At 38.6% G+C, this 24,545-nt stretch overlaps 1 protein-coding gene across 10 annotated transcripts in view; it reads right to left on the reverse strand.

Moving 5' to 3' along the window:
- Nucleotides 1-24,545, reverse strand: part of ARHGEF9 (Cdc42 guanine nucleotide exchange factor 9) — a 246,637-nt gene that overhangs the window by 101,056 nt on the left and 121,036 nt on the right. For all 10 annotated transcript variants that reach the window (XM_043457945.1, XM_043457947.1, XM_043457946.1 and 7 more), the window contains one exon: nt 9,826-10,017. In XM_043457945.1, coding sequence (XP_043313880.1) covers nt 9,826-10,017 — 192 coding nt within the window. The remainder of the gene's footprint in view (nt 1-9,825; nt 10,018-24,545) is intronic.

The raw sequence follows: 24,545 nt of genomic DNA on the forward strand, positions 1-24,545 counted from the left end.
AAAGACAGTTGGGAATAAATCAGGATAGGCAATTCACAGAAAGGAAAAGTCAGTAAGTTTGAAAACTTGAGGCTTAAACATATCGAATGTAAATGTCTTGAAGCTATAGTATGATAAACTCTATCAGGTCTAGGAAGAATTCCTTGATGGTGTATCAGAGACTAATACAAATGACCAAGGAAAACTAGTCCAGCTTTCCTGGAGGAATTTGAGGACAGAGTTTATTTCACAGGTATCAGTTGACTGAGATTGTCTTACTCAGAGAGTATTTAACTTTGTTTGACCTGTGTCTCAGTTTCCCTGATCATAATATGATTTCTAAGACAAGAGTAAATACCATAAACCATTGGTCAAGATAGCCTAGAACTAAGCCAATTCTCTTTTATATCACTGTTTGGATTTAGAAAGAAGAATGTCATCTTTTCAGAGAACTCATTAAAAAATATACTTTCTTTTACTGGCCTCACTGAATAACTTTGATAAAAAGAACTCTATTTCCTACTTCCACATTTGTAAAATGAAGGTAGTGTAACTTAAATGTTGGTGAGGCACTTTATGCTTCCAGGAGCAATTAATAAATGAATAAATAAATACAAAAATGAATATTTTCTGATAGTGACTTTTTTCTATACCGAATACAATATTTATAGATCTCCCTTAACCTACAGAAAGAGTAGATTATACCATGCTAACACATTTGTACATGAGTAAGACATGCTTCCATCGGTATCAGTGAGAAAATGGCAGAAAACATGGCTTACTATCACAGTGTTCTTTAGCATAATAAAGATCTCACAGAATCAGAGAAAGTAATATCCAGACAGCACTTAAAGAGCAATTCTTCCAATCTGCTAATTTAGAATTAGGGAACAAGGTCCAAGAAAAGATTCACCTGAGGTTCCTCAGTCAGTTAGTGACAAAGGTGGGACCTGAACTTAGGAATCCCAACTCTGGTTTTGGTATTCTTTTTTATAAATCATATTGTTCCTCATAGCTTTTGGTCTAGAGGTGACACAACCCTGAGCTAAAATGCTGTCTTCTGACCCAGCTGCACACAGGTTTCTCTACCCTTCTTTTGTTCTAGCTAAATGTTCCTTTGACATCTGTGGTTGCAGGGTGGGACAAAGAGATATTTCCCATTTAAACCATTAGCTTCAGCATCAAGAATAATTAAGAGATATGGAACTCACAAATCACCAACAAAAACTTTGTTAGGTTGGTTGGACTGGGAAATTTCTCAAAGCAGGGAATGACACTCCATCTTTTGGAAAGATAAATTCTTGCATTGCTGTCCTGAGCCCATGCCCAAGAAATTTGGGAAAAGAAGCCAAGATATTTGAGAGTTGAGAATAAAATCCATCTAAGACTTAACAGATTCCTATTGGGCCAGTGCCTGAGAACTCTAGGAAAGAAATTTTGTCTCTTAGGGATTCAGTCTGCTGATCTCAAAAATAGTTATGACAATAATAACCTATTTCCTGTATGAAAATGAAATGTCAAGATGTGAATGTACTTTGCCAAAGCAGTACATACACATGTGCACTTGTAATTAAATCTGACGTTTCAAAAATACTTATTGAGCATCTACCATCTGCCAACCACTGTGCCAGGTGCTGAGTATGTATCAGTAAATAAATGAAGAAAACTGTCCCTCATGGAATTTACTTCATAGTAGGGGAGAATGGGAAATGGATGGAGAAACAACTTCATTTTCTTGGGCTCCAAAATCACTGCAGATGCTGACTGCAGCCATGAAATTAAAAGACGCTTGCTCCTTGAAAGAAAAGCTGTGACAAACCTAGAGAGCATATTAAAAAGCAGACATTACTTTGCCGACAAAGGTCCATCTAGTCAAAGCTATGGTGTTTCCAGTAATCATGTATGGATGTGGGAGTTGGACCATAAAGAAAACTGAGAAATGAAGAGCTGATGCTTTTGAACTGTGGTGTTGGAGAAGACTCTTGACAGTCCCTTGGGCTGCAAGGAGATCCAACCAGTCAATCCTAAAGGAAATCAGTCCTGAATATTCATTGGAAGGACTGATGCTGAAGCTGAAGTTCTAATACTGTGGCCACCTGATGCGAAGAAATGACTCATTGGTAAAGACTGTGATACTGGGAAACATTGAAGGCAGGAGGAGAATGAGACGACGGAGGATGAGACAGTTGGACGGCATCACTGACTCAATGGACGAGTCTGAGCAAGCTCCAGGAGTTGGTGATGGACAGAGAAGCCTGGAGTGCTGCAGTCTATGGGGTTGCAAAGAGTCGGACATAACTGAGAGACTGAACTGAACTGAACTGAGGTAGGACTACTTTAGGCGGAAGGGAAAGCCAGTGGAAAGGCTGAGTGGAGAGCATATCAGGTCTTATTAAGTAACAACAGTAGGCCATCGTGGCTAAAGCAGTGAAAGCACGTGGGAAAGGAGCAAGAGATGAAGTCACAGAAGTAAGGAAACGTTGATCACACAGGTTTGTAAGTAATAATGAGAACTTTGTCTTTGTCTTCTACTCAGGAGGGAAAGGTGTGCCATTGAAAAGTTTTGAGCAGAGGAATGATATAAACTGACTTAGATATTGACATCATCCCTTGGCTGCTTGGTAAAGAACAGAATGTACTAACTTGCATTAGAGATTATAAGACAGCTATCATTTTTAAAAATTTGTATTGGGGTATACTTGATTTACAATGTTGTGCTATTTTCAGGTGTACAGCAAGGTGACTATTATACATAAACATATACTGACTCATTGTTTGGATTATTTTCCTATATAGGTCGAACATTTCTCTGGTGGCTCAGACGGTAAAGCGTCTGTCTACAATGCAGGAGACCTGGGTTCAATCCCTAGGTCGGGAAGATCCCCTGGAGAATGAAATGGTAGCCCACTCCAGCATTCTTGCCTTGAAAAATCCCGCAGACGGAGGAGCCTAGTAGGCTACAGTCCATTGGGTCGCAAAGAGTTGGACATGACTAAGCGACTTCACTTCACTTCACTTTCACTTTCACCTATATAGGCCTTTCGGAGAAGGCAATGGCAACCCACTCCGGTACTCTTGCCTGGAAAATCCCATGGATGGAGAAGCCTGGTGGGCTGCAGTCCATGGGGTCGCTAGGAGTCTGACACGACTGAGCGACTTCACTTTCACTTTTCACTTTCACGCATTGGAGAAGGAAATGGCAACCCACTCCAGTGTTCTTGCCTGGAGAATCCCAGGGATGGCAGAGCCTGGTGGGCTGCCGTCTATGGGGTCACACAGAATCGGACACGACTGAAGCAACTTAGCAGCAGCAGCAGCAGCATATAGGCTTTTACAGAGTATTGAGTAGAGTTCCCTACGCTATACAGTAGGTCCTTATTAGTTATCTACTTTATATATAGTAGTGTGCAGAGGTCAATCCCAGTCTTCCAATTTATCCCTCCCCTCCTTACCCCTCAATAACCATAAGTTTCTTTTCTATGTCTGTAACTGTCTGTTCTATAGATAAGTTCATTTATGGCCTTTTTTAGGATTCCACATATAAGTGATATCATATATTTGTCTTTCTCTTTAACTTACATCACTCAGTATGACAATCTCTATATCCATTCATGTTGCTACAAATAGCATTATTTTGTTACTTTTGTGGTTTATTAATATTCCATTGTATATATGTACCACAAAATTATTAATCCATTCCTCTTGATGATGGACATTTATGAAGCTTCCATATCCAGACTATTGTAAATAGTTTAAGATAATTACCATTTTATAGCAGTGCTCCACACACTTTAATATGCATTGTAAGCCAAATGTTAACCTAGTTAAAATGCAGATTTAAACTCAGGTCTCGAATGGAGTTAAAGATTCTGAATTTCTGAAAGCTCAAGGTGATTCATATGCTGTTGGTCAAGGGCAGAACAATTTGAGGGTAGGAGATACGTCCAAGGCCTGGCAAAGAGCAGAACTCCACTAAATTGTTGCTGAATGAATGATATATCAGTGGTTTGATGCCCAATGTTACCTAACACATTAAAGAGGGTAATTTTAAAAAAATTAACCATCTATAAGAAGACAGGAGGAAGAGAAAAAGATAAAAGAGAGACATGGATGGATAGGTAAATAGAAGAAAAGGGAAAGAAGGAAAGAAAAACCATATTTTCCCAAATACTTACAATACTAGATTTACTTAATTTCCTCAATGAACTTAAGAGATTGGTAAAATGAAGCCAGCTTTTTCACTCTTCTCTTTCACTTTCATCAAGAGGCTCTTTAGTTCCTCTTCACTTTCTGCCATAAGGGTGGTGTCATTTGCATATCTGAGGTTATTGATATTTCCCCCGGCAATCTTGATTCCAACTTGTGCTTCATCCAGCCTAGCAGTTCACATGATGTACTCTGCATATAAGTTAAATAACCAGGGTGACAATATACAGCCTTGACATACTGCTTTCCCAATTTGGAACCAGTCCATTGTTCCATGTCCTGTTCTAACTGTTGCTTCTTGACCTGCATACAAATTTCTCAGGAGGCAGGTAAGGCGGTTTGGTATTTCCATTTCTTTAAGAATTTTCCACAGATTGTTGTGATCCACACAGTCAAAGGCTTCGGTGTAGTCAATAAAGCACATGTAGATATTTTTCTGGAACTCTCTTGCTTTTTTGATGATCCAACAGATGTTGGCAATTTAATCTCTGGTTCCTCTGCCTTTTCTAAATCCAGCTTGAACATCTGAAAGTTCTCAGTTCACCTACTGTTGAAGCATAGCTTGGGGAATTTTGAGCATTACTTTGCTAGCATGTGAGATGAGTGCAATTGTACGGTAGTTTGAACATTCTTTGGCATTTCCTTTCTTTGGGATTGGAATGAAAACTGACTTCTTCCAGTCCTGTGGCTACTGCTGAGTTTTTCAAATTTGTTGGTATATTGAATGCAGCACTTTCACAGCATTGTCTTTTAGAATTTGAAATAGCTCAGCTGCACTTCCATCACCTCCACTAGCTTTGTTCGTAGTGATGCTTGCTAAGGCCCACTTGCCTTCATACTCCAGGATGTCTGGCTCTAGGTGAGTAATCACACTATTGTGGTTATCTGGTTAATTAAATCTTTTTTCTATAGTTCCTCTGTATATTCTTGCCACCTCTTCTTAATATCTTCTGCTTCTGTTAGGTCCATACCGTTTCTGTCCTTTATTGTGCCCATCTTTGCATGAAATGTTCCCTTGGTGTCTCTAGTTTTCTTGAAGAGATCTCTAGTCTTTCCATTCTAGTGTTTTCCTCTGTTTCTTTGCACTGATCACTTAGGAAGGCTTTCTTATCTCTCCTTCCTATTCTTTGGAACTCTGCATTCAGCTGGATATATCCTTCCTTTTCTCCTTTGCATTTTGCTTCTACTCTTTTCTCAGCCATTTGTAAGGCTCCCTCAGACAACACTTTTGCCTTTGTTCATTTCTTTGTCTTGGGGACAGTTTTGATCACTGCCTTCTGTATGATGTCATGAACTTCATCCATAGTTCTTCAGGCACTCTGTCTATCAGACCTAATTCCTTGAATCTACTTGTTACTTCTACTGCATAATCATAAGGGATTTGATTTAGGTCATACCTAGTGGTTTACCCTACTTTCTTCAATTTAAATCTAAATTTTGCAATGAGTTCATGATCTGAGCTACAGTCACCTCCTGGTCTTTTTGCTGACTGTATAGTTTCTCCAACCTTGGCTAAAAATAATGTAATCAATCTGATTTCAGTAATGACCATTTGGTGATGCCCATATGTAGAGTGTACTCTTGTGTTGTTGGAAGAGGGTGTTTCCTATGATCAGTGGGTTCTCTTGGCAAAACTCTGTTAGCCTTTGCCCTGTTTCATTTTGTTCTCCAAGGCCACACTTGCCTGTTATTCTGGGTATCTCTTGACTTCCTACTTTTGCATTCCAGTCCCCTATGATGAAAAGGATATCTTTTTTTGGTGTTAGTTCTAGAAGGTCTTGTAAGTCATCATAGAACTGTTCAACTTCAACTTCTTCAGCATTAGTGGTTGGGCATAGACTTGGATTACTGTGATATTGAATGGTCTGCCTTGGAAGGGAACAGAGTTCATTCTGTCTTTTTTCAGATCGCACCCAAGTACTGCATTTTGGACTCTTTTGTTGACTATGAGGACTACTCCATTTCTTCTAAGGGATTCTTGCCCAGGATAGTAGATATAATGGTCATCTGAATTAAAATTTCCCATTCCTGTCCATTTTTGTTCACTGATTCCCAAAATGTGTCTGTTCACTCTTGCTATCTCCTGTTTGACCACTTCCAATTTACCTTGATTCATGGACCTAACATTCCTGATTCCTAAGCATTTTTGTTCTTTACAACATCAGACTTTACTTCTATTACCATTCACATGCACAACTGCACACAGTTTTAACTTTGGTTAAAGTTCCATTTCTTCATTCTTTCTTGAGCTATTTCTCCACTATTCTCCAGTAGCATATTGGGCATCTATCGACCTGGGGAGTTTATCTTTCAGTATCATAACTTTTTGCTTTTTCATACTGACCATGGGTTGCCAAGACAAGAATACTGAAGTGGTTTGTCATTCCCTTCTCCAGGGGAACATGTTTTATCAGAAGTATCCACCATGACCCATCTGCCTTGGGTGGCCCTACACAGCATGGCTCATAGTTTCACTGAATTAGACAAGGCCGTGATCCATGTGATCAATTTGTTTAGTTTTCTGTGATTGTCATTTTCATCCTGTCTGACCTCTGACAGATAGGGCTAAGAGGTTGTGGAAGCTCTTTGATGTGAGAGACTGGCTCTGGGGAATTTAGGTTTTGTCTGATGGGCGGGGTTGTGCTCAGTAAATCTTTAATCCAATTTTCTCTTTATGCATGGGGTCTGCATTCCCTGAAGCAAACCTATGTTAGGTGTAATGGCAACCTCCTTCAAAAGGGCTTATGCCAGTACTGTTGTATTCAGTGCCCCTGACCCTGCGTCAGGCCATTGTCAACCCATGTCTCCACCATATCATAATATCATTTGATAGCTGTCCTCCTCTGACTGACTTCATTCAGTATGACAATAAATAGTTCCATCCATGTTGCTGCAAGTGGCATTATTTCATTCTCTTTAATGCCTGCTGAAGCCTCAATACTTTGACCACTTGATGTGAAGAACTGACTCATTGAAAAAGACCCCGATGCTGGGAAATATTGAAGGCAGGAAGAGAAGAGGACAACAGAGGATGAGATGGTTGGATGGCATCACTGACTCGATGAATATGAGTTTGAGCAAGCTCCAGGAGTTGGTGCTTGACAAGAAAGCCTGACGTCCATGGACTCGCAAATAGCTGGACACGACTGAGCTACTGAACTGAACTGAAAATGAGACCCACTGGAGAAATCATAAAATCAAAGGTCACAGGAGTTAAGGGCACCTTCAAGGCCACAGATTAATTAGTGACTAAGTTAAGATGTGAAAGCCAGCATTCCATGTCTACAGAGCCCTTGTTCTTTCTATCCTACCTTACTGCTTTGAGGAAGTGGAAGAAGATAAACTTCAACCTTCCTGGATGGGGTAAGAAAATGAGTTTAGGTGAAGAAAGTTAAGGTCCAAAATCCTTGGCCTTAATATTTCCACATGCAGTTGTTATTGGTACTAGTTACATGTGGATATTTAAATTAAAATGAAATAAAATTTACAATTCCATTTTTTGGTCATACTAGCCACATCTTAAGTGCTCAGAAGCCACAAATGGTTGACCAGTGGCTACTGTAATAGAGACTGCAGATATACAACATGTTCATCACTGCAAAAATTCTACCAGGCAGCACTACAGAAACAAGAACTTTACATTCGCACCAACAAAGCAAGAGGGTTCCCTTTTCTCTATATTCTCTCCATCATTTATTATTTGTAGGTTTTTTGATGATGTCCATTCTTGCCAGTGTAAGGTAATACATCATTATGATTTTGATTTGCATCTCTAATAATTAGTAATATTGAGCATCTTTTTATGTGCCTCTTGGCCATCTGTATATCTTCTTTGGAGAAATGCCTATTTAGGTCTTCTGCCCATTTTTTGATTGTGTTGTTTTTTTGTTATTGAGCTTCATGAGCTGTTTGTATACTTTGGAAGTTAATCCCTTGACAGTTGCTTTATTTGCAAATATTTTCTCCCACACTGAGGGTTTTCTTTTCATCTTGTTTATGGTTTTCTTTGTTGTGCAAAAGATTTTACAGTCACTAAGAGGAACAGTATGGAGGTTTCTTACAAAACTAAAAACAGAACTACAATGCTGTGCTGTGATTAGTCACCCAGTCATGTCTGACTCTTTGTGACCCCATAGACTGTAGCCTGCCAGGCTCCTCTGTCCATGGGGATTCTCCAGGCAAGAATACTAGAGTGGGTTGCCATGCCCTCCTCCAGGGAATCTTCCCAACCCAAGGATCAAACCCAGGTCTTCCACATTGCAAGAGGTTTCTTTACCATCTGAGCCTCCAGGGAAGCCCAAGAATACTGGAGTGGGTAGCCTATCCCTTCTCCAGGGGAACTACCCAACCCAGGAATCAAACCAGGGTTTCCTGCATTGCAGGCAGATTCTTTACCAGCTGAGCTACCAGGGAAGCCCCAGAACCACCATATGACCCAGCAATTCCATACTGGGCATATACCATAAGAAAACCACAGTTCAAAAAGACATTCACCCCATTGTTCATTGCAGCACTGTTTACAATAGCCAGGACATGGAATCAGCCTAAATGTCCAAAGACAGACGAATGGAAAAGAAGATGTGGTGTATATACACAATGGACTATTAATCAGTCAAAAAGGAATGAAATTGGGTCTCTTGTAGAGACATGGATGAACCTAGAGTCTGTCATACAGAGTGAAGTAAGTCAGAAAGAGTAAAACAAATATGGTATATCAATGTATTTATGTGGAATCTAGAAAAATGGTACAGATGAACCTATTTTCAGGGCAGGAATAGAGACACAGATGTAGAGAAAGGACATGTGGACATGCAGTGGGGCAGGGAGAGGGGTGGGATAAAATGGCAGATTGGGATTGGCCTATATATTAGACTGGCCAAAGAGTGCATTCAGGTTTTCCCCTTATACCTTACAGAAAAACTCAAATGAACTTTTTGCCCAACCCAATACACTATCATGTGTAAAAGAGATAGCTAGTGAGAAACTGCTATACAGTACAGGGAGCTCAGCTCAGTGCTCTGAGGTGATCTAGATGGGTAGGATGGGGGGAGGTTGGAAGAGAGTTCCAAGAGGAAGGAGATATATGTATACATGTGGATATATGTATACATGTGGCTGGTTAGCAGAAACTAACACAAAATTGTGAGGCAACTACAGCCCACAAGAAATAAAAAACAAGAAATAAGAACTTTGACATGTTTAATAAGTTCACACAGGGACTTTGGTGTACCTTCAAGTTTGTAAACTACTGGCTTTCAGGGATATGTGTGTGCTATAATGAAGCCGACCCTTACATGGGGTGGCAACAACTGGATCAGAAGCCAAGAGGATAGGGATAGAGATTCCAGTGAGGGGACAGAAGAAGGGAGGGAGAGAGAGAGAGGGAGAGGGAATATGAATATGCATATGAAAGTTAGACAAACAGATAGATAGCAAAAAGGGGAGAAATAAACAGAGGGAGAGTAATCAATCCCAAGGGAGCAGTTTCATCCACTGAACTGAGTCTAGATCAGTCCAGCTACTTGTTCTAACACCTTGGGACTGTCACAGGTATAGCCCAGGAAGGTTGTTATTTCTTCATGGAAGTGTCCTCTACCTTATCCTAAGGGCCCTCACAGGGACCATCAGAGCTGGGCCTACCTCACAAATGTCCTTTAGGTGCTTGATGTAATGACGCTCGGTGCTCATGATCTCATTGATGACGTTGGCCCGCATCTGGTCCCGGTTTTGGAGTGGCCGGCCCAGACAGAGGCAGTCTGAGTTGGGGTCCAGGTGCCCATTCTGAACGTCACTGGGCCCTTCCTCTACCCCATCCTCCTGGTTCACCCATAGCTGTAGAGGCAGGCAGAAGAAAAATAATGGGTTAGCTTCCTTCTTTGAGAAGTTTTCAGCCAAGTAGAAAAAGGATAAACTAAAATCTTCAGGTATTCATAGAGCCAGAACCTTCAAACAGAGCCCTCTTAAACTGAATGCCAGCACTGGCTCTAGGGTGATTTGTTGGTCTTATCTATGAGTCTATTCCTCTCTAGGCCTATAGTGACCTATCCATAAAATGGAGGATGGAGAAGAGTAGGACTAAATCATCTCTGAGACTTCTTGGCTAAGAAGGTTTCAGAGGAGAAAAGAGTTATGGCAAGCAGAACTCATTTGTGCTGGAGCATATTGAGCCATCACAGCTGGATCAAAAAATACAGATTAAATTATAATCTTGGGAGGTGAAGGATCCAAGATGGTGACATAAGAAGACCCTGATCTCACCTCCTCCCATGGACACACCAAATCTACACCTATATAGAGAGCAATTTTAAAACTGGACTTCATTTTATTTTTACAGAGCAATTTTTGAGGGCTGATTGGATAGTTACTGCACATAAAAAGGACCAGATAGAAATGGGTAGTAAAGATGGAAGCATGATATCTATGAACCACACCTCTGAAGTAGCAATTTGCAGTAGTGAGGGATATTGCTGAGGGTCATAAGCAAAGACTCACCTAAACCCAGCAGGTTAAAGAGCAGACACACAAACTTAGAGAACAAACTTATAGTTACCAGAGGAGAAGGGTTGGGGAGGGATAGATTGGGAGTCTGGTACTGATATGTACACACTGCTGTATTTAAAATAAACAACAAGGACCTACTGTACAGCACAGGGAACTGCTCTATATCTGCTCAATATTCTGTAATAACTTAAATAATTTGAAAAAGAATAGATACATGCATACATATAACTGAATCACTTTGCTCTACACCTGAAACACAACATTGTTAATCAATTATATTCCAACATAAAATGAAAATCAAAGAAGTAAAAATAAAGAGCACCTAGACTATACAGTAAGGAAATCCATTTGCTAACACAAAAGCTTCACTACCACTAAATCAATCTTACAAGAAATATTAAAGGATATTCTTCAAGTGGAAAAGAAAAGCTCATAAATAGAAATAAAATCTATGAAAGAAAAAATCTCAATGGTAAAGGCAAATATAGAAAAGGCAATGTATTAGCCACTTAAAAAGCAATGAAGGCTAAAAGAGAGAAACAGAATAACCAACTATAATTATACTAACTTGTTAAGGGATATACAAAATAAAAAGAGGCAAAATGTGACATCAAAAACATAAAATGTGAGGTGAGGGAATAAAACTGTAGTGCTTTGAGAATGCCTTCAAACTGTCAGTGTAATAGACAGCTATGTATTGTTGTTTGCTGTTCAGTCTCTAAGCTGTGGCTGATACTTTGCAATCACATGGACTACCTTCACTGTCTCCCGGAGTTTGATCAAATTCATGTCTATTGATTCAGGGATGTTATCTAACCATATGATTCTCTGTCGCCCTCTCCTTTTGCCTTCAATCTTTCCCAGTATCAGGGTCTTTTCCAATGAGTTAACTCTTCACATAAGGTGGCCAAAGTATTGGAGCTTCAGCATCATTCCTTTCAATGAATATTCAGGGTTGATTTCCTTTAGGATTTACTTGTTTGACCTCATAGTCCAAGGGATTCTCAAGAGTCTTCTCCAGCACCACAGATCAAAAGAATCAATTCTTTGGGACTCAGCCTTCTTTATGGTCCAACTCTCACATCTGTATGATTACTTGAAACACCATAGTTTTGACTATACAGACCATTGTAGGCAAAGTGATGTCTCTGTTTCTTAATACACTATCTAGGTTTGTCATAGCTTTCCTTCCAAGGAGTAAGTGTCTTTTAATTTCATGGCTGCAGTCACCATCTGCAGTGATTTTGGAGCCCAAGAAAATTAAATCTGTCACTGCTTCCACTTTTTGCCATTCTAATTGCCATGAAGTAATGGACCCATATGCCATGATCTTAGTTTTCTGAATGTTGAGTTTTAAGCAAGTTTTTTCACTTTCCTCTTTCACCCTCATGAAGAAGCTCTTTAGTTCCTCTTCACTTTCTGCCATTAGGGTGGTATCATTTGCATATCTGAGGTTGTTGCTATTTCTCCCAGCAACCTTGATACCAGCTTGTGATTCATAGAGCATGATATTTCACATGATGCAATCTGCATACGAATTATATAAACAGGGAATCAATATATAGCCTTGATATATTCCATTCCCAATTTGGAGCCAGTCAGCTTTTCCATGTAAGGTTCTAACTGTTGCTTCCTGACTCACATATAGGTTTTTCAGGAGACAGGTAAGGTGGTCTGGTGTTCCCATCTCTTTAAGAATTTCTAGTTTGTTGAGAACCACACAGTCAAAGGCTTTAGCATAGCCAATGAAGCAGATGTTTTTCTGGAATTCCCTTGCTTTCTCTATGATCCAAGGAATGGTACAAATTGGCCTCTGGTTCTTCTGCCTTTTCTAGGCCCAGCTTGTGTCTCTGGAAGTTCTCAGCTCAGGTACTAGTGAAGCCTAGCTTGAAGCATTTTAAGCATAACCTTACTAGTATTTTAAATGAGCAATACTGTACAATAATGTGAACATTCTTTGACATTGCCTTTCTTTGGAATTGGGATGAAAACTGACTTTTCCAGTCCTGTGGCCACCTCTGAGTTTTCCAAATTTGCTATATTGAGTGCAGCATTTTCACAGCATCATATTTTAGGATTTGATGTTTTTCAAAACAAATAGTTCAGCTGGAATTCTATCACTTCCACTAGCTTTGTTCATACTAGTGCTTCCGAAGGCCCACTTGACTTCACACCACAGCATGTCTGACTCTAGATGAATGACCACAATATCGTGGTTATCTGAGTCAAAAAGACATTTTGTATAGATTATCTGTGTATTCTTGCCACCTCTTAATCTCTCCTGCTTTTGTTAGGTCCTTACTGTTTCTCTCCTTTATCATGCCCATTCTTGCATGATATATTCCCTTGATCTCCTCAATTTTCTTGAAGAGGTCTCTAGTACTACCCATTATATTATTTTCCTCTACACATTTGCATTGTTCATTTAAGAGAGTCTTCTTATCTCTCCTTGCTATTCTCTGGAACTCTTCATTCAGTTGGGTATATCTTTCCGTTTCTCCCTTGCCTTTCACTTCTCTTCTTTCCTCAGCTATTTGTAAAGCCTCCTCAGACAACCACTTTGCCTCTTGCATTTCTTTGGCTTTGTGGTGATTTTAGTGACTGCTTTCTGTACAATGTTATGAAATGCTCTCCATAGTTCTTTAGGCAATCTGTCTATCAGATCTAATTCCTTGAATCTATTTGTCACCTCCACTGTATAATCATAAGGGATTTAATATAGGTTATACCTCAATGACCAAGGGATTTTCCCTACTTTCTTCAATTTAAGCTTGAATTTTGCAGTAAGGAGTTGATCATCTGATCCATGGTCAGCTCCAGGCCTTGCTTTTGCTGACTGTATACTGTTTCTCAATCTGAAGCTTCAAAGAATATAGTCAAACTGAATTTGGTATTGACAATCTGGTGATGTCTATGTGTAGAGTCATCTCTTGCATTGTTGGAAAAGGGTGTTTGCTATGAGCAGTATGTTTTCTTGGCAAAACTCTGTTAGCCTTTGCCCTGCTTCATTTTGTACTCCAAGGCCATACTGGCTTGTTACTCCAGTATTTCTTGACTTCCTATTTCTGCATTCTAGTCCCCTATGATGAAAATAACATCTTTTTTGGTGTTAGTTTTAGAAGGTCTTGTATGTTGTCATAGAACTGATCAACTTCAGTTTCTTTGGCCTCAGTAGCTCAAGCAAGACTAGGATTACTGTGACGTTGAATGGTTGCCTTGGAAATGAATTGAGATTATTCTGTTATTTTTGAGGTTGCACCCAATTACTGCATTTCAGACTCTTTTGTTAACTGTGAGGGCTATTCCATTTCTTTTAAGGGATTCTTGCCCACAGTAGTAGGTATAATGGTCATATGAATTAAATTTGCCTATTACTGTACATTTTAGTTCACTGATTTCTAAGATGTTAATGTTCACTCTTGCTATCTCTTACTTGACCATGTCCAATTTACCTTTATTTGTGGACCTAATATTCCAGGTCTTAAGCAATATTGTTCTTAATAGCATCGGACTTTACTTTCACCACCAGACACATTCATAAGTGAGCATCATTTCTGCTTTGGACCCACTCATGGATCAGAGCCTTGTGGCAAAGGGAATTGTGTAACTCAATGAAGCTATGAACTATGCAATGCAGGGTCACCCAAGACAGATGGGTCATAGTGAAGAGTTCTGACAAAACATGGTCCACTGGAGGAGGAAATGCAAATCACTCCAGTACTCTTGCTGCTAGAACTCCATGAACAGTATGAAAAAGCAAAAAGACATGACACTGGAAGATGAGCCCCCCCCCCCCAGGTCAGAAGGTGTCCAATATGCTACTGGAGAAGAGTGGAAGGCAATTACTAATAGCTCCAGAAAGACAGCTATATACAGGTGGATATATATGAACCTCATATCAACTATAACTCAAAAACCTACAATTGGTACACAAAAAGTAATGAGACAGAAATTCTAACAAAACACTAAAGAAATACATCAAACTCCAAAGGGAGAATCCAAGAGAAGAACACAGGAATAGAGAAGACCAAATAAACCCAGAAAATAATTAACCAAATGGCAATAAGTGCATATATATCAATGATTATTTTAATATAAATGTACTAAACACTCTATGTCAAAAGATAAAGGAGAGCTGAATGAATAAAAAACAAAACCCATCTACATGCTGCCTACAGGAGACTGACTGAAGGTCTAAAGGTACATGTAGACTAAAAGTAAAGGGATGGAAAAACAATATGCCATGCAGGTTAAAAAAAAGAAAGAAAGAAAGAATCTGGTGTGGCAATATTTATATCAGACAAAGCAAACTTTAAAACAAAGACTGCAACAAAAGACAAAGAAGGGTAACACATAATGATAAATAGATCAACACAACAAAAGGATTTAACATTTGTAAACATTTATGCATCCGACATTAGAGCACCTAAATATATACAAAATACTAGATAAAATAAGACAAGATCAACAGTAATACAATAATAGTAGGGGACCTTAATATCCCACTTACATCATTTAGACAGAAAATCAATAAGAAAACAATAGCCTTAAGCAACACAGTAAATCAGAAATGGACTTAATAGATATATATAGAACATTCTATCCAGAAACAACAGATTGCACATTCTTTTCAAGTATACAGGAACATTCTTCAGGATAGATCATAGGATGCCACAAAATAAACTTCAATAATTTAAGAAAACTGAAATCATATCAAGTATCTTTTCCATACACAAGGATATGAAACTAGAAATATAATACAAGAAGAAAACTGTAAAAAGCACAAACATATGGAGAATAAACAACATGCTACTAAAGAACAAATGGATCAATGAAAAAAATTGAAGAGGAAATTTTTAAAAATTCCTTGAGACAACTGAAAATGGAAACACAACTGTACAAAATCCATGGGATGCAGCAAAAGGAGTTTTAAAAGTGTAGTTCATACTGATACAAGAAAGAAAATCTGAAATAAACAACCTAACATACCATTTAAAGGAAGTGGAACAATAAGAACAAACAAAGCCCAAAGTTAGCAGAAGGAAGAAAGTAATAAAGATCAGAGTGGAAATAAATGAAATATAGATTTAAATATAGGGAAAAAAAAGCAATAAAATTAAGAGTTGGTTTTTTGAAAAGTTAAAGAAAATAGACAAACCTTTAGCACAAGTCTAATGTTTCATAGGATTCACAATTCTACCAAATATTTAAAGAAGAGTTAATACCTATCCTTTTCAAATTATCCCCCAAAATTAAAGAGCAAGGGACACATCCCAGCTTATTTTATGAGCCCAGCATTACTCTGATAGCAAAGCCAGATAGTCACAAATGCACATGTGCACATGCACACACACACACACACTCACACACACACACACACTCACACACACAAATTACAGTCCAAAACATCTGATGAAAACAGATATCAAAATCTTCTACAAAATATTACAAAATGCATTCAACATTACATTAGAGGGATCATATACCGTGATTAACTAAGATTAACTTCAGGGATGCAAGAACATTTTGAATTTCATAAATCAGTGTGATACACCATATTAACAAAAATAAAATAAAGATCATATGATCATTTCAATAGATGCAAAAATAACAGTTTGGACACACCTGAAACTAATACAGTATTGTTACTCAACTATGCTCCAATACAAAATAATTTTTTTTTTTTAGGAAAAATTTTGGTTTTGATGTTGACAAAAATCACTACCAATTTAACATAAAAATTCTCAACAAAGTGAGTACAGAGGGAACATACTTCATAATACAGGCCATATATGACAAACCTACAGCCACATAATATCCAATGGTTAAAATCTGAAAATTTTTCCTCTAAGATCAGGAACAGGAGAAAAATAACAACTTTTGCCACTTTACTCAAAATAGTATTGGAAGTCCTAGCAACAGCAATTAAGCAATAAAAAGAAATGAAAAACATCCAAACCTGAAAGAAAGAAGTAAAAATATCATTATTTGCAGATGACATGCTACTGTATATAGAAAACTGAAAAGACTTCACTAAAAAACTCTTAGAACTAATAAATGTATTCAGTAAAGTTGCAGGATACAAAATGAATACACAGAGATCTGTTTCATTTCTATAAACTAATAACAAATTATCATAAAGAGAAATGAAGAAAACCCCATTCACAATTTCATCTAAAAGAATAAAATTCCTAGGAATAAATTTATCAAGGGAGGTGAAAGACCTCCTATATACTCTGAAAACTATAAGACATGGAGGAAACTGGAGACAACTACAAACAAATGGAAGGATATACAATGTTCATGCACTGGAAGAATCACTATCATTAAAATGTCATACTACACTAAGCAGTCTATAGATTCAATGAAATCCTTATTAAGTACCAATGACATTTTTCAAAAAACTAGAACAACTAATCCTAAATATTGTGTGTAACCACAAAAGATACCAATTAGCCAAAGCAGTCTGAGAAAGAACCAAGCTCAAGGTATTGAGCATCCTGAATTGAAATTATAATACAAAGCTACAGTAAACAAAACAGTATGGTACAGGAATGAAAACAGATACAAAGATCAATAGAAAAAAAGACAGAGTCCTGAAATACACCCATGCTCATATACCAAACCAGTCTATGACAGAGAAATCAAGAATATGCATTTGGGAAGGAAAACAGTCTTTTCAATAAACGGTGTTAGGAAAATTGGATGGCTTCCTGCAAAATAATGAACTTGGACCATCTTCTTATAGCATATTCAAAAACAAACTCAAACTTGATTAAAGATTTAGATGTAAGACTTAAAACCATTAAACTTCTAAAATAAAACAGGCAGTACATCTTTGCAATGGTCTTAGAAATCTTTGAATATGTCTCCTCAGGTAAGGGAAACAAAAAGATAAATAGATCAGACTACATCAAACTATAAGGCTTTTGCACAGCAAAGGAAACCACCAACAAAAGGAAAAGACAACCTACTCAATGGGAGAAGACATTGCAAACAATATATCTGGTGAGGGGTTTATTTCTGTTTTATAAGTAAATTCATTAGCATCATTTCATTTTAGATTCCACATATAATGGATGTCATACAATATTTCTCCTTTTCTGTCTGACTTATTTCACTCAATATGACATTCTATAGGTTCATCCATGTTGCTTTGGGGTTTTTGTTTGTTTTTGTATTTTTGTTTGTTTGTTTTATTTGCTTTTATTTGTCATGATTTTTGTCTGTTTGTATATATTATTTACCTTTTATTTTAAATAAAAAAACTTATATAAATAAGTATATAAATAAATAAAAAAATAGTCTCCAATATCTCCCACCTCTGTGATACGTATGCCCTTAATAATCCTTCCAAGTTTGAATAGGTTGGTTTTATCCCTATGATTAGGGTATATTATATGGTTGGCCCTACAAAAGTAAGATTATCCAATTGGCCTGACCTAATCACATGACCCTTTAATAGAAGACAGTTTTCTAGTATGAAGTTTCCTCAAAAACTTAGAACTATCATATAATTGAGCAACCCACTCCAATATTCTTGCCTGAAATTCCATGGACAGAGGAGCCTGGCTGGCTACAGTCCATTGGGTTGCAAAGAATCAGACATGACTCAGTACACATGCACACACACGATTCAGTAATTGTGCTTCTGGGTATTTACTGGAAGAAAACAAAAACACTAATCAAAAAAGATATATGCATCTCTATATAAATTTCAGTATTATTTATAGTAGCCAAGACATGGAAGCAACCCAAGTTTCCATTAAATGATGAATGGATATAGATGAAGTGGCACACACACACAACAGAATATGACTCAGCTGTAAAAAAGAATGAAGAAGGAGGGTCAAGAGAGTGGAATACGAGGACCTAGGGTTTACCTCTCTCCACAAGTACATTAAAAATACATCTACAAGTGAAACCACTCAGGCAGAACTTCTGCTAAACATTAGCAGAGTACTTTCAACATCAAAAAGGACAAGAAAAGATTTCTGTGCAACCAGGTATAACAAAGGAGAGAAAGTGAAGAAAAGAAGAAATGGGATGGGACCTGTACTCCTGGTTGGGGGAGCTGGTTACCACTCCAGGGGAGGCTCCCTCACCAACAGTGAGATATGTTGAAATGGCAAGGGGGGAACTTTGGGAGCTACTGGAAGAAAGAGCAGTGGCTGGCCTGTGGCAGATAGGACAGAACAAGAACAGCTGAGCCACAGCCTGATGTGCCCTAGACTGAGATGGGTGTCCACCAAAGCAAGAGAAGGGCTGGGTGCTGGAATGTGCAGTTAGGCAGGCAAACCTAGAGAGAGGCCTGCTGTTGGCTGTGTGGAGATAGCTTGATGTGATGGGTGTGAGGAGGTTAGCTGCAAGGAGAACGCCTGAGGGGATGAGAGTTAGGAATTCTGCAGCTGGGAATGTTCCCGGAGGAAGCACTGACTGGCTTGGAAGCAAGACACCATTGTTGGGTGGCATGCAAGGTGTGTGGCTACTATTTGTTGTTGTTCAGTTGCTCAGTCATGTTTGACTCCTTGCAATCCCATGGACTGGAGCACACCAGGCTTCCCTGTCCTTCACCATCTCCTGGAGCTTGCTCAAAGTCATGTCCATTGAGTTGGTGATGCCATCCAACCATCTCATTTCCCATCCAACTGTAGCGGCCTCATTTCCCACATGCCAGCACCTGCCTCCATGTGCACTGGGAGGGACTTCCACTGGAGTGACTGTACAACAGTCTGTCACAGCCTCCTGACAGCCCCTGCCTCCACAGGCACCAGAGAGATCTTATCAGATAGAGCACATGCACTCCAGTTATGGCCACCTCTTGCCCCTCCCACCGAAGCCAGCAAGTGTGCCTCAGTTAGTCGCTGTCTTTGCCCCCTCTTGCCTGAGAGAGGAGCAGAAGCCTGAAGGTGGCTCACATGTAGAGTTGGGGCCAAAAACAAAGCTGAGGCTGATTGTCTGTACTACTAAGGGAAAAACAAACAAACAAACAAATAAACACTGAAATCCCTCCATGCAGCTGCACAAGCTGCACATTAAATCTCTGTGATAGTCGAGGTAAATCCAGCCTCTGAGAAACATTTGAATGGAAAACAAACATTTTCACAACTAAGCCCAGTCTAGTTTCAGTGGCTGTGGAGTTTGTGGGCACAGATATGTGGGAGTTAGGCCAGGTCAGAGTCTCAGCTGCCCACACTGTGTCCATAGCAGGTCCACAGACCAAACTAGAGGTACTGGAGGTCTTCCTGGGAAACCGAAGGTTGACTGCGGCTCACAGTGGAGGAAAGGATAGATAGCATAAGCCTCAGGAATTTTTGTTTTCTTTTTTCTGCTGATTTATTTTTAATATATTTTGATTTTTCTATTTTTTAAATGTTTTCTTGTTTTCTTTTTCTCTTTTCTGTTGTCTTTATTTCATGAGTTTATTTTTTGTTTTCTTTGCTTTTTTAGTGTGCTTATTTTTTTCAGTTTTTTCAGTTATGATTGTAATATTTTGGTTTGCTTTTTTCCCCCAAATTTATTTATTTATTTATTTTGTATTGGGGTAAGGAAATGGCAACCCACTTCAGTATTCTTGCCTGGTAAATCCCATGGAGAGAGGAACCTGTCAGGGAACAGTCTATGGGGTTACAAAGAGCTGGACACAACTTAGCAACTAAACAATCACCAATTAACAATGTTGTGGTAGTTTCAGCTGAACAGCAAAGGGACTCAGCCTTACATATACATGTATCCGTTCTCCCCTAAACTCACCCTCCTATCCAGGCTGGCACATAACATTGAATAGAGTTTCATGTGCTATACAACAGGTCCTTGTTGGTTATTCATTTTAAATATAGCAGTAGGTACATGACCTTCCCAAAGTCCCTAACTGTCCCATCCCCTGAGGAACCATAAGTTCGTTTTCTAAGACTGTGTATCTCTTTCTGTTTTGTAAGTAAATTCATTAGCATCATTTCATTTTAGATTCCATATACAATGGATGTCATACAATATTTCTCCTTCTCTATCTGACTTACTTCATTCAATATATTCTATAGGTTCATTCTTGCTGCTTTGGGGTTTTCGTTTGTCTTCTTGTATTTTTGCTTGTTTGTTCATTTTATTTGCTTTTATTTGTCATGATTTTTGTCTGTTTGTATATATTATTTACTTTTTTTTTTTTTTTTGGTCACAACATGCAGCTTGCAGGGTCTTGGTTCCCTGACAGGGGTCAACAAGCCTGGACTCCTGTGGTGGGAGCTTAGAGTCTGGCCACCAGACTGCCAGAGAATTCCCAGGCCCAGGTAGTATCAGTTGGTGTGAGCTCTCAGAGGTCTACATCTTGGCACCAAGACCCAGATCCACTAAACTGCCTGCAAGCTCCAGTGCTGGATGCCCCAGCCCAAACAAACAGCAAAACAAGAACACAAACCCCACCCATTAGAGACAGTGTACCTAAAGTCATACTAAAACACCAGAAAATACATCCTTTGACATGGCCCTGGCCACCAGAGGAACATGACCAAGCTCCACCCACCAGAATGCAAGAAATAGTCTCTCCCAACAGGAAGCCTACACAAATCTTGGAACAATCTCATCCAACAGGGGGCAGACACCAAAAGCAAGAGGAACTACAACTATGAAATCTGTGGAAAGGAGACCACAGAGTAGGTTAGACAAAATGAGATGACACAGAAACATACTGCATATGAAATAGCAACATAAAAAAGGTAAAAGACCAAACAAATGAAGAGGAAATAAGCAATCTACCTGAAAAAGAATTCAGAGTAATGACAGTAAAGATGATCTAAGATCTTAGAAATAGAAAGGAGGCAATGGATTAAGAAGATCAAATAAACGTTTAACAAGGACCTAGTATAACTAAAGAACAAATAAATAGTGATGAACAATACAGTAACAGAAACAAATAAATCAACTAGGAGGAATCATAGCAGAATAAATGAGGTAGAAGAAAAGATAAGTGAGGTGGAAGACAGAATGGTGGAAATCATTGGTGTGGAAGAGAATGAAGAAATAGAGTGAAAAGAAATGAGGACATACTCAGAAACATCTGGGACATTAAGAATGAAATGGCACAATATATTTCAAGTGATGAAGGGAAGAACCTACAACCAAGAATACTCTACCCAGCAAAACTCTTCTTCAGATTTGATGGAGAAATCAAAAGCTTTCCAGACAAATGAAAGTTAACAGAATTCAGCACAACCAAACCAGCTTTACAACAAGTACAAAAGAAACTTTTCCAGGCAGGAAATAAGAGAAGGAAAAGACCTACCTACAGAAAATAAACCCAAAACAATTAAGAAAAAGGTAATAGGATCATTTGCTAATAGGGCTTCCCTAGTGGTTCAGATAGTAAAGAATCCACCTGCAATGTGGGAGACCTGGGTTCAATTCCTGGGGTGGGAAGATCCCCTGGAGCAGGGCATGGCAACCCACTCCAGTATTCCTGCCTGGCAAATTGCCATGGACAGAGGAACCTGGCAGGCTACAGTACATGAGGTCACAGAGTCAGACATGACTGAGTGACTAAGAACAGCACAATAGGATCATCAGTTCAGTTCAGTTCAGTTGCTCAGTCGTGTCCGACTCTGCGACCCCATGAATCACAGCATGCCAGGCCTCCCTGTCCATCACAAACTCCCGGAGTTTACTCAAACTCATGCCCATCAAGTCAGTGATATCATCCAGCCATCTCATCCTCTGTCATCCCCTTCTCCTCCTGCCCCCCAATCCCTCCCAGCATCAGGGTCTTTTCCAATGAGTCAACTCTTCTCATGAGGTGGTCAAAGTACTGGAGTCTCAGCTTCAGCATCAGTTGTTCCAATGAACACCCAGGACTGATCTCCTTCAGGATGGACTGGTTGGATCTCCTTGCAGTCCAAGGGACGCTCAAGAGTCTTCTCCAACACCACAGTTCAAAAGCATCAATTTTTCGTTGCTCAGCTTTCTTCACAGTCCAACTCTTACATCCATACATGACCACTGGAAAAACCATAGCCTTGACCAGATGGACCTTTGTTGGCAAAGTAATGTCTTTGCTTTTAAATATGCTATCTAGGTTGGTCATAACTTTCCTTCCAAGGAGTAAGCGTCTTTTAATTTCATGGCTGCAGTCACCATCTGCAGTGATTTTGGAGCCAAAAAAAATAAAGTCTGACACTGTTTCCACTGTCTCCCCATCTATTTCCCATGAGGTGATGGGACCAGATGCCATGATCTTAGTTTTCTGAATGTTGAGCTTTAAGCAAACGTTTTCACTCTCCTCTTTCATTTTCATCAAGAGGCTTTTTAGTTCCTCTTCACTTTCTGCTATAAGGGTGGTGTCATCTGCATATCTGAGGTTATTGATATTTCTCCCAGCAATCTTGATTCCAGCTTGTGCTTCTTCCAGCCCAGCGTTTCCCATGATGTACTCTGCATATAAGTTAAATAAGCAGGGTGACAATATACAGCCTTGACGTATTCCTTTCCCAGTTTGGAACCAGTCTGTTGTTCCATGTCCAGTTCTAACTGTTGCTTCCTGACCTGCATACATACATATTAATAATTACATTAAATGTCAATGGATTAAATGCATCAGCCAGAAGACATAGAGTGGCTGAGCATATGAAAACCTGTGCATGTTTGCACTTCCACTTACCACGTCACTCTGCTTGATCCCTCAAATTGTATGTAATTATTTTATATTGTTAGGTTAATCATGTTCCCATTTTGGCTTTCAATTGTAATGGCCTTTTATTTTTTGTCAGGCTATTGATTGTGAAAACTGATAAACATCATTCACTATTGTGATTATGTAACTATTACTCACTTAATAACATTCTACTATGATTGGTCAACAGAAAAATAATAGAATTCTATATCACCAAATCCACCATGTAATAGAAAAACCTGTAATTACTTTTTAAATCCAGATACATACCAGAATTATCCTGATTTTTTTAAAAAATGCAACTGCCCAGGTATTGCTTTTTTGGGACCACTCCAGATGGCTCAGAGGTTAAAGCGTCTGCCTGCAATGCAGGAGACCTGGGTTCGATCCCTGGGTCGCAAAGATCCCCTGGAGAAGGAAATGGCAACCCACTCCAGTATTCTTGCCTGGAGAATTTCATGGACAGAGGAGCCTGGTGGGCTACAGTCCATGGGGTCACAAAGAGTCAGACACATTTCTAATGAGCAGCCATGTTTAAAAACAACTGGACTATATGAAGATATTTTACTTTTATCTAAATTGTTTCACTTTTGCTATTTCATATTCAGTGTTCCCATTTCATTTAGTTTATGGTTTCCAATTTCTCTATCTCTTCTATTTTTGATGCTATTTGTTAAGCCTTTATCAAGTGTACAGTAGAAAAGCTCTTGTGTGTGTGTGTGTGTGTGTGTGTGTGTGTATATAAAATCTATCACATAAATATTTTAGGAAACTTATGAATTTTTTCCTCACTGAAAAATTTATGACATTTTGATTCCACTTGTTTGACTTAGTATAAGTAGAATGCTCGATTTCTAATTTATTTTATCATTTTTATATTATAAAGTGAAATTATTAAAATCTGACCTAAATTTAGAGGTTTTCTTCCCAATTTAAACTGAATAAGAAAAAGTTTTCCACTGAGAAACTGAAAACACTAATCTTTTTAATCAACATCATGAAAATCAAACAATATTGAATTCAGATAAATCCAAGTATACAATCAGCATAATTTTTTGAAAAGAATATTTCCATATATTAATGGAATTATTAATATAATACTTTTTGTTAATGAGGATTATTAGAAATTGATTATACTTAGGATTCTTTTCATAATAACCTTATAGTTCAGTTTTGAGAAAAAGAAAAAAAAAAAAAAAAA

This window comes from Cervus canadensis, chromosome X (genome assembly GCF_019320065.1).
Source record: "Cervus canadensis isolate Bull #8, Minnesota chromosome X, ASM1932006v1, whole genome shotgun sequence".
NCBI lineage: Eukaryota > Metazoa > Chordata > Mammalia > Artiodactyla > Cervidae > Cervus > Cervus canadensis.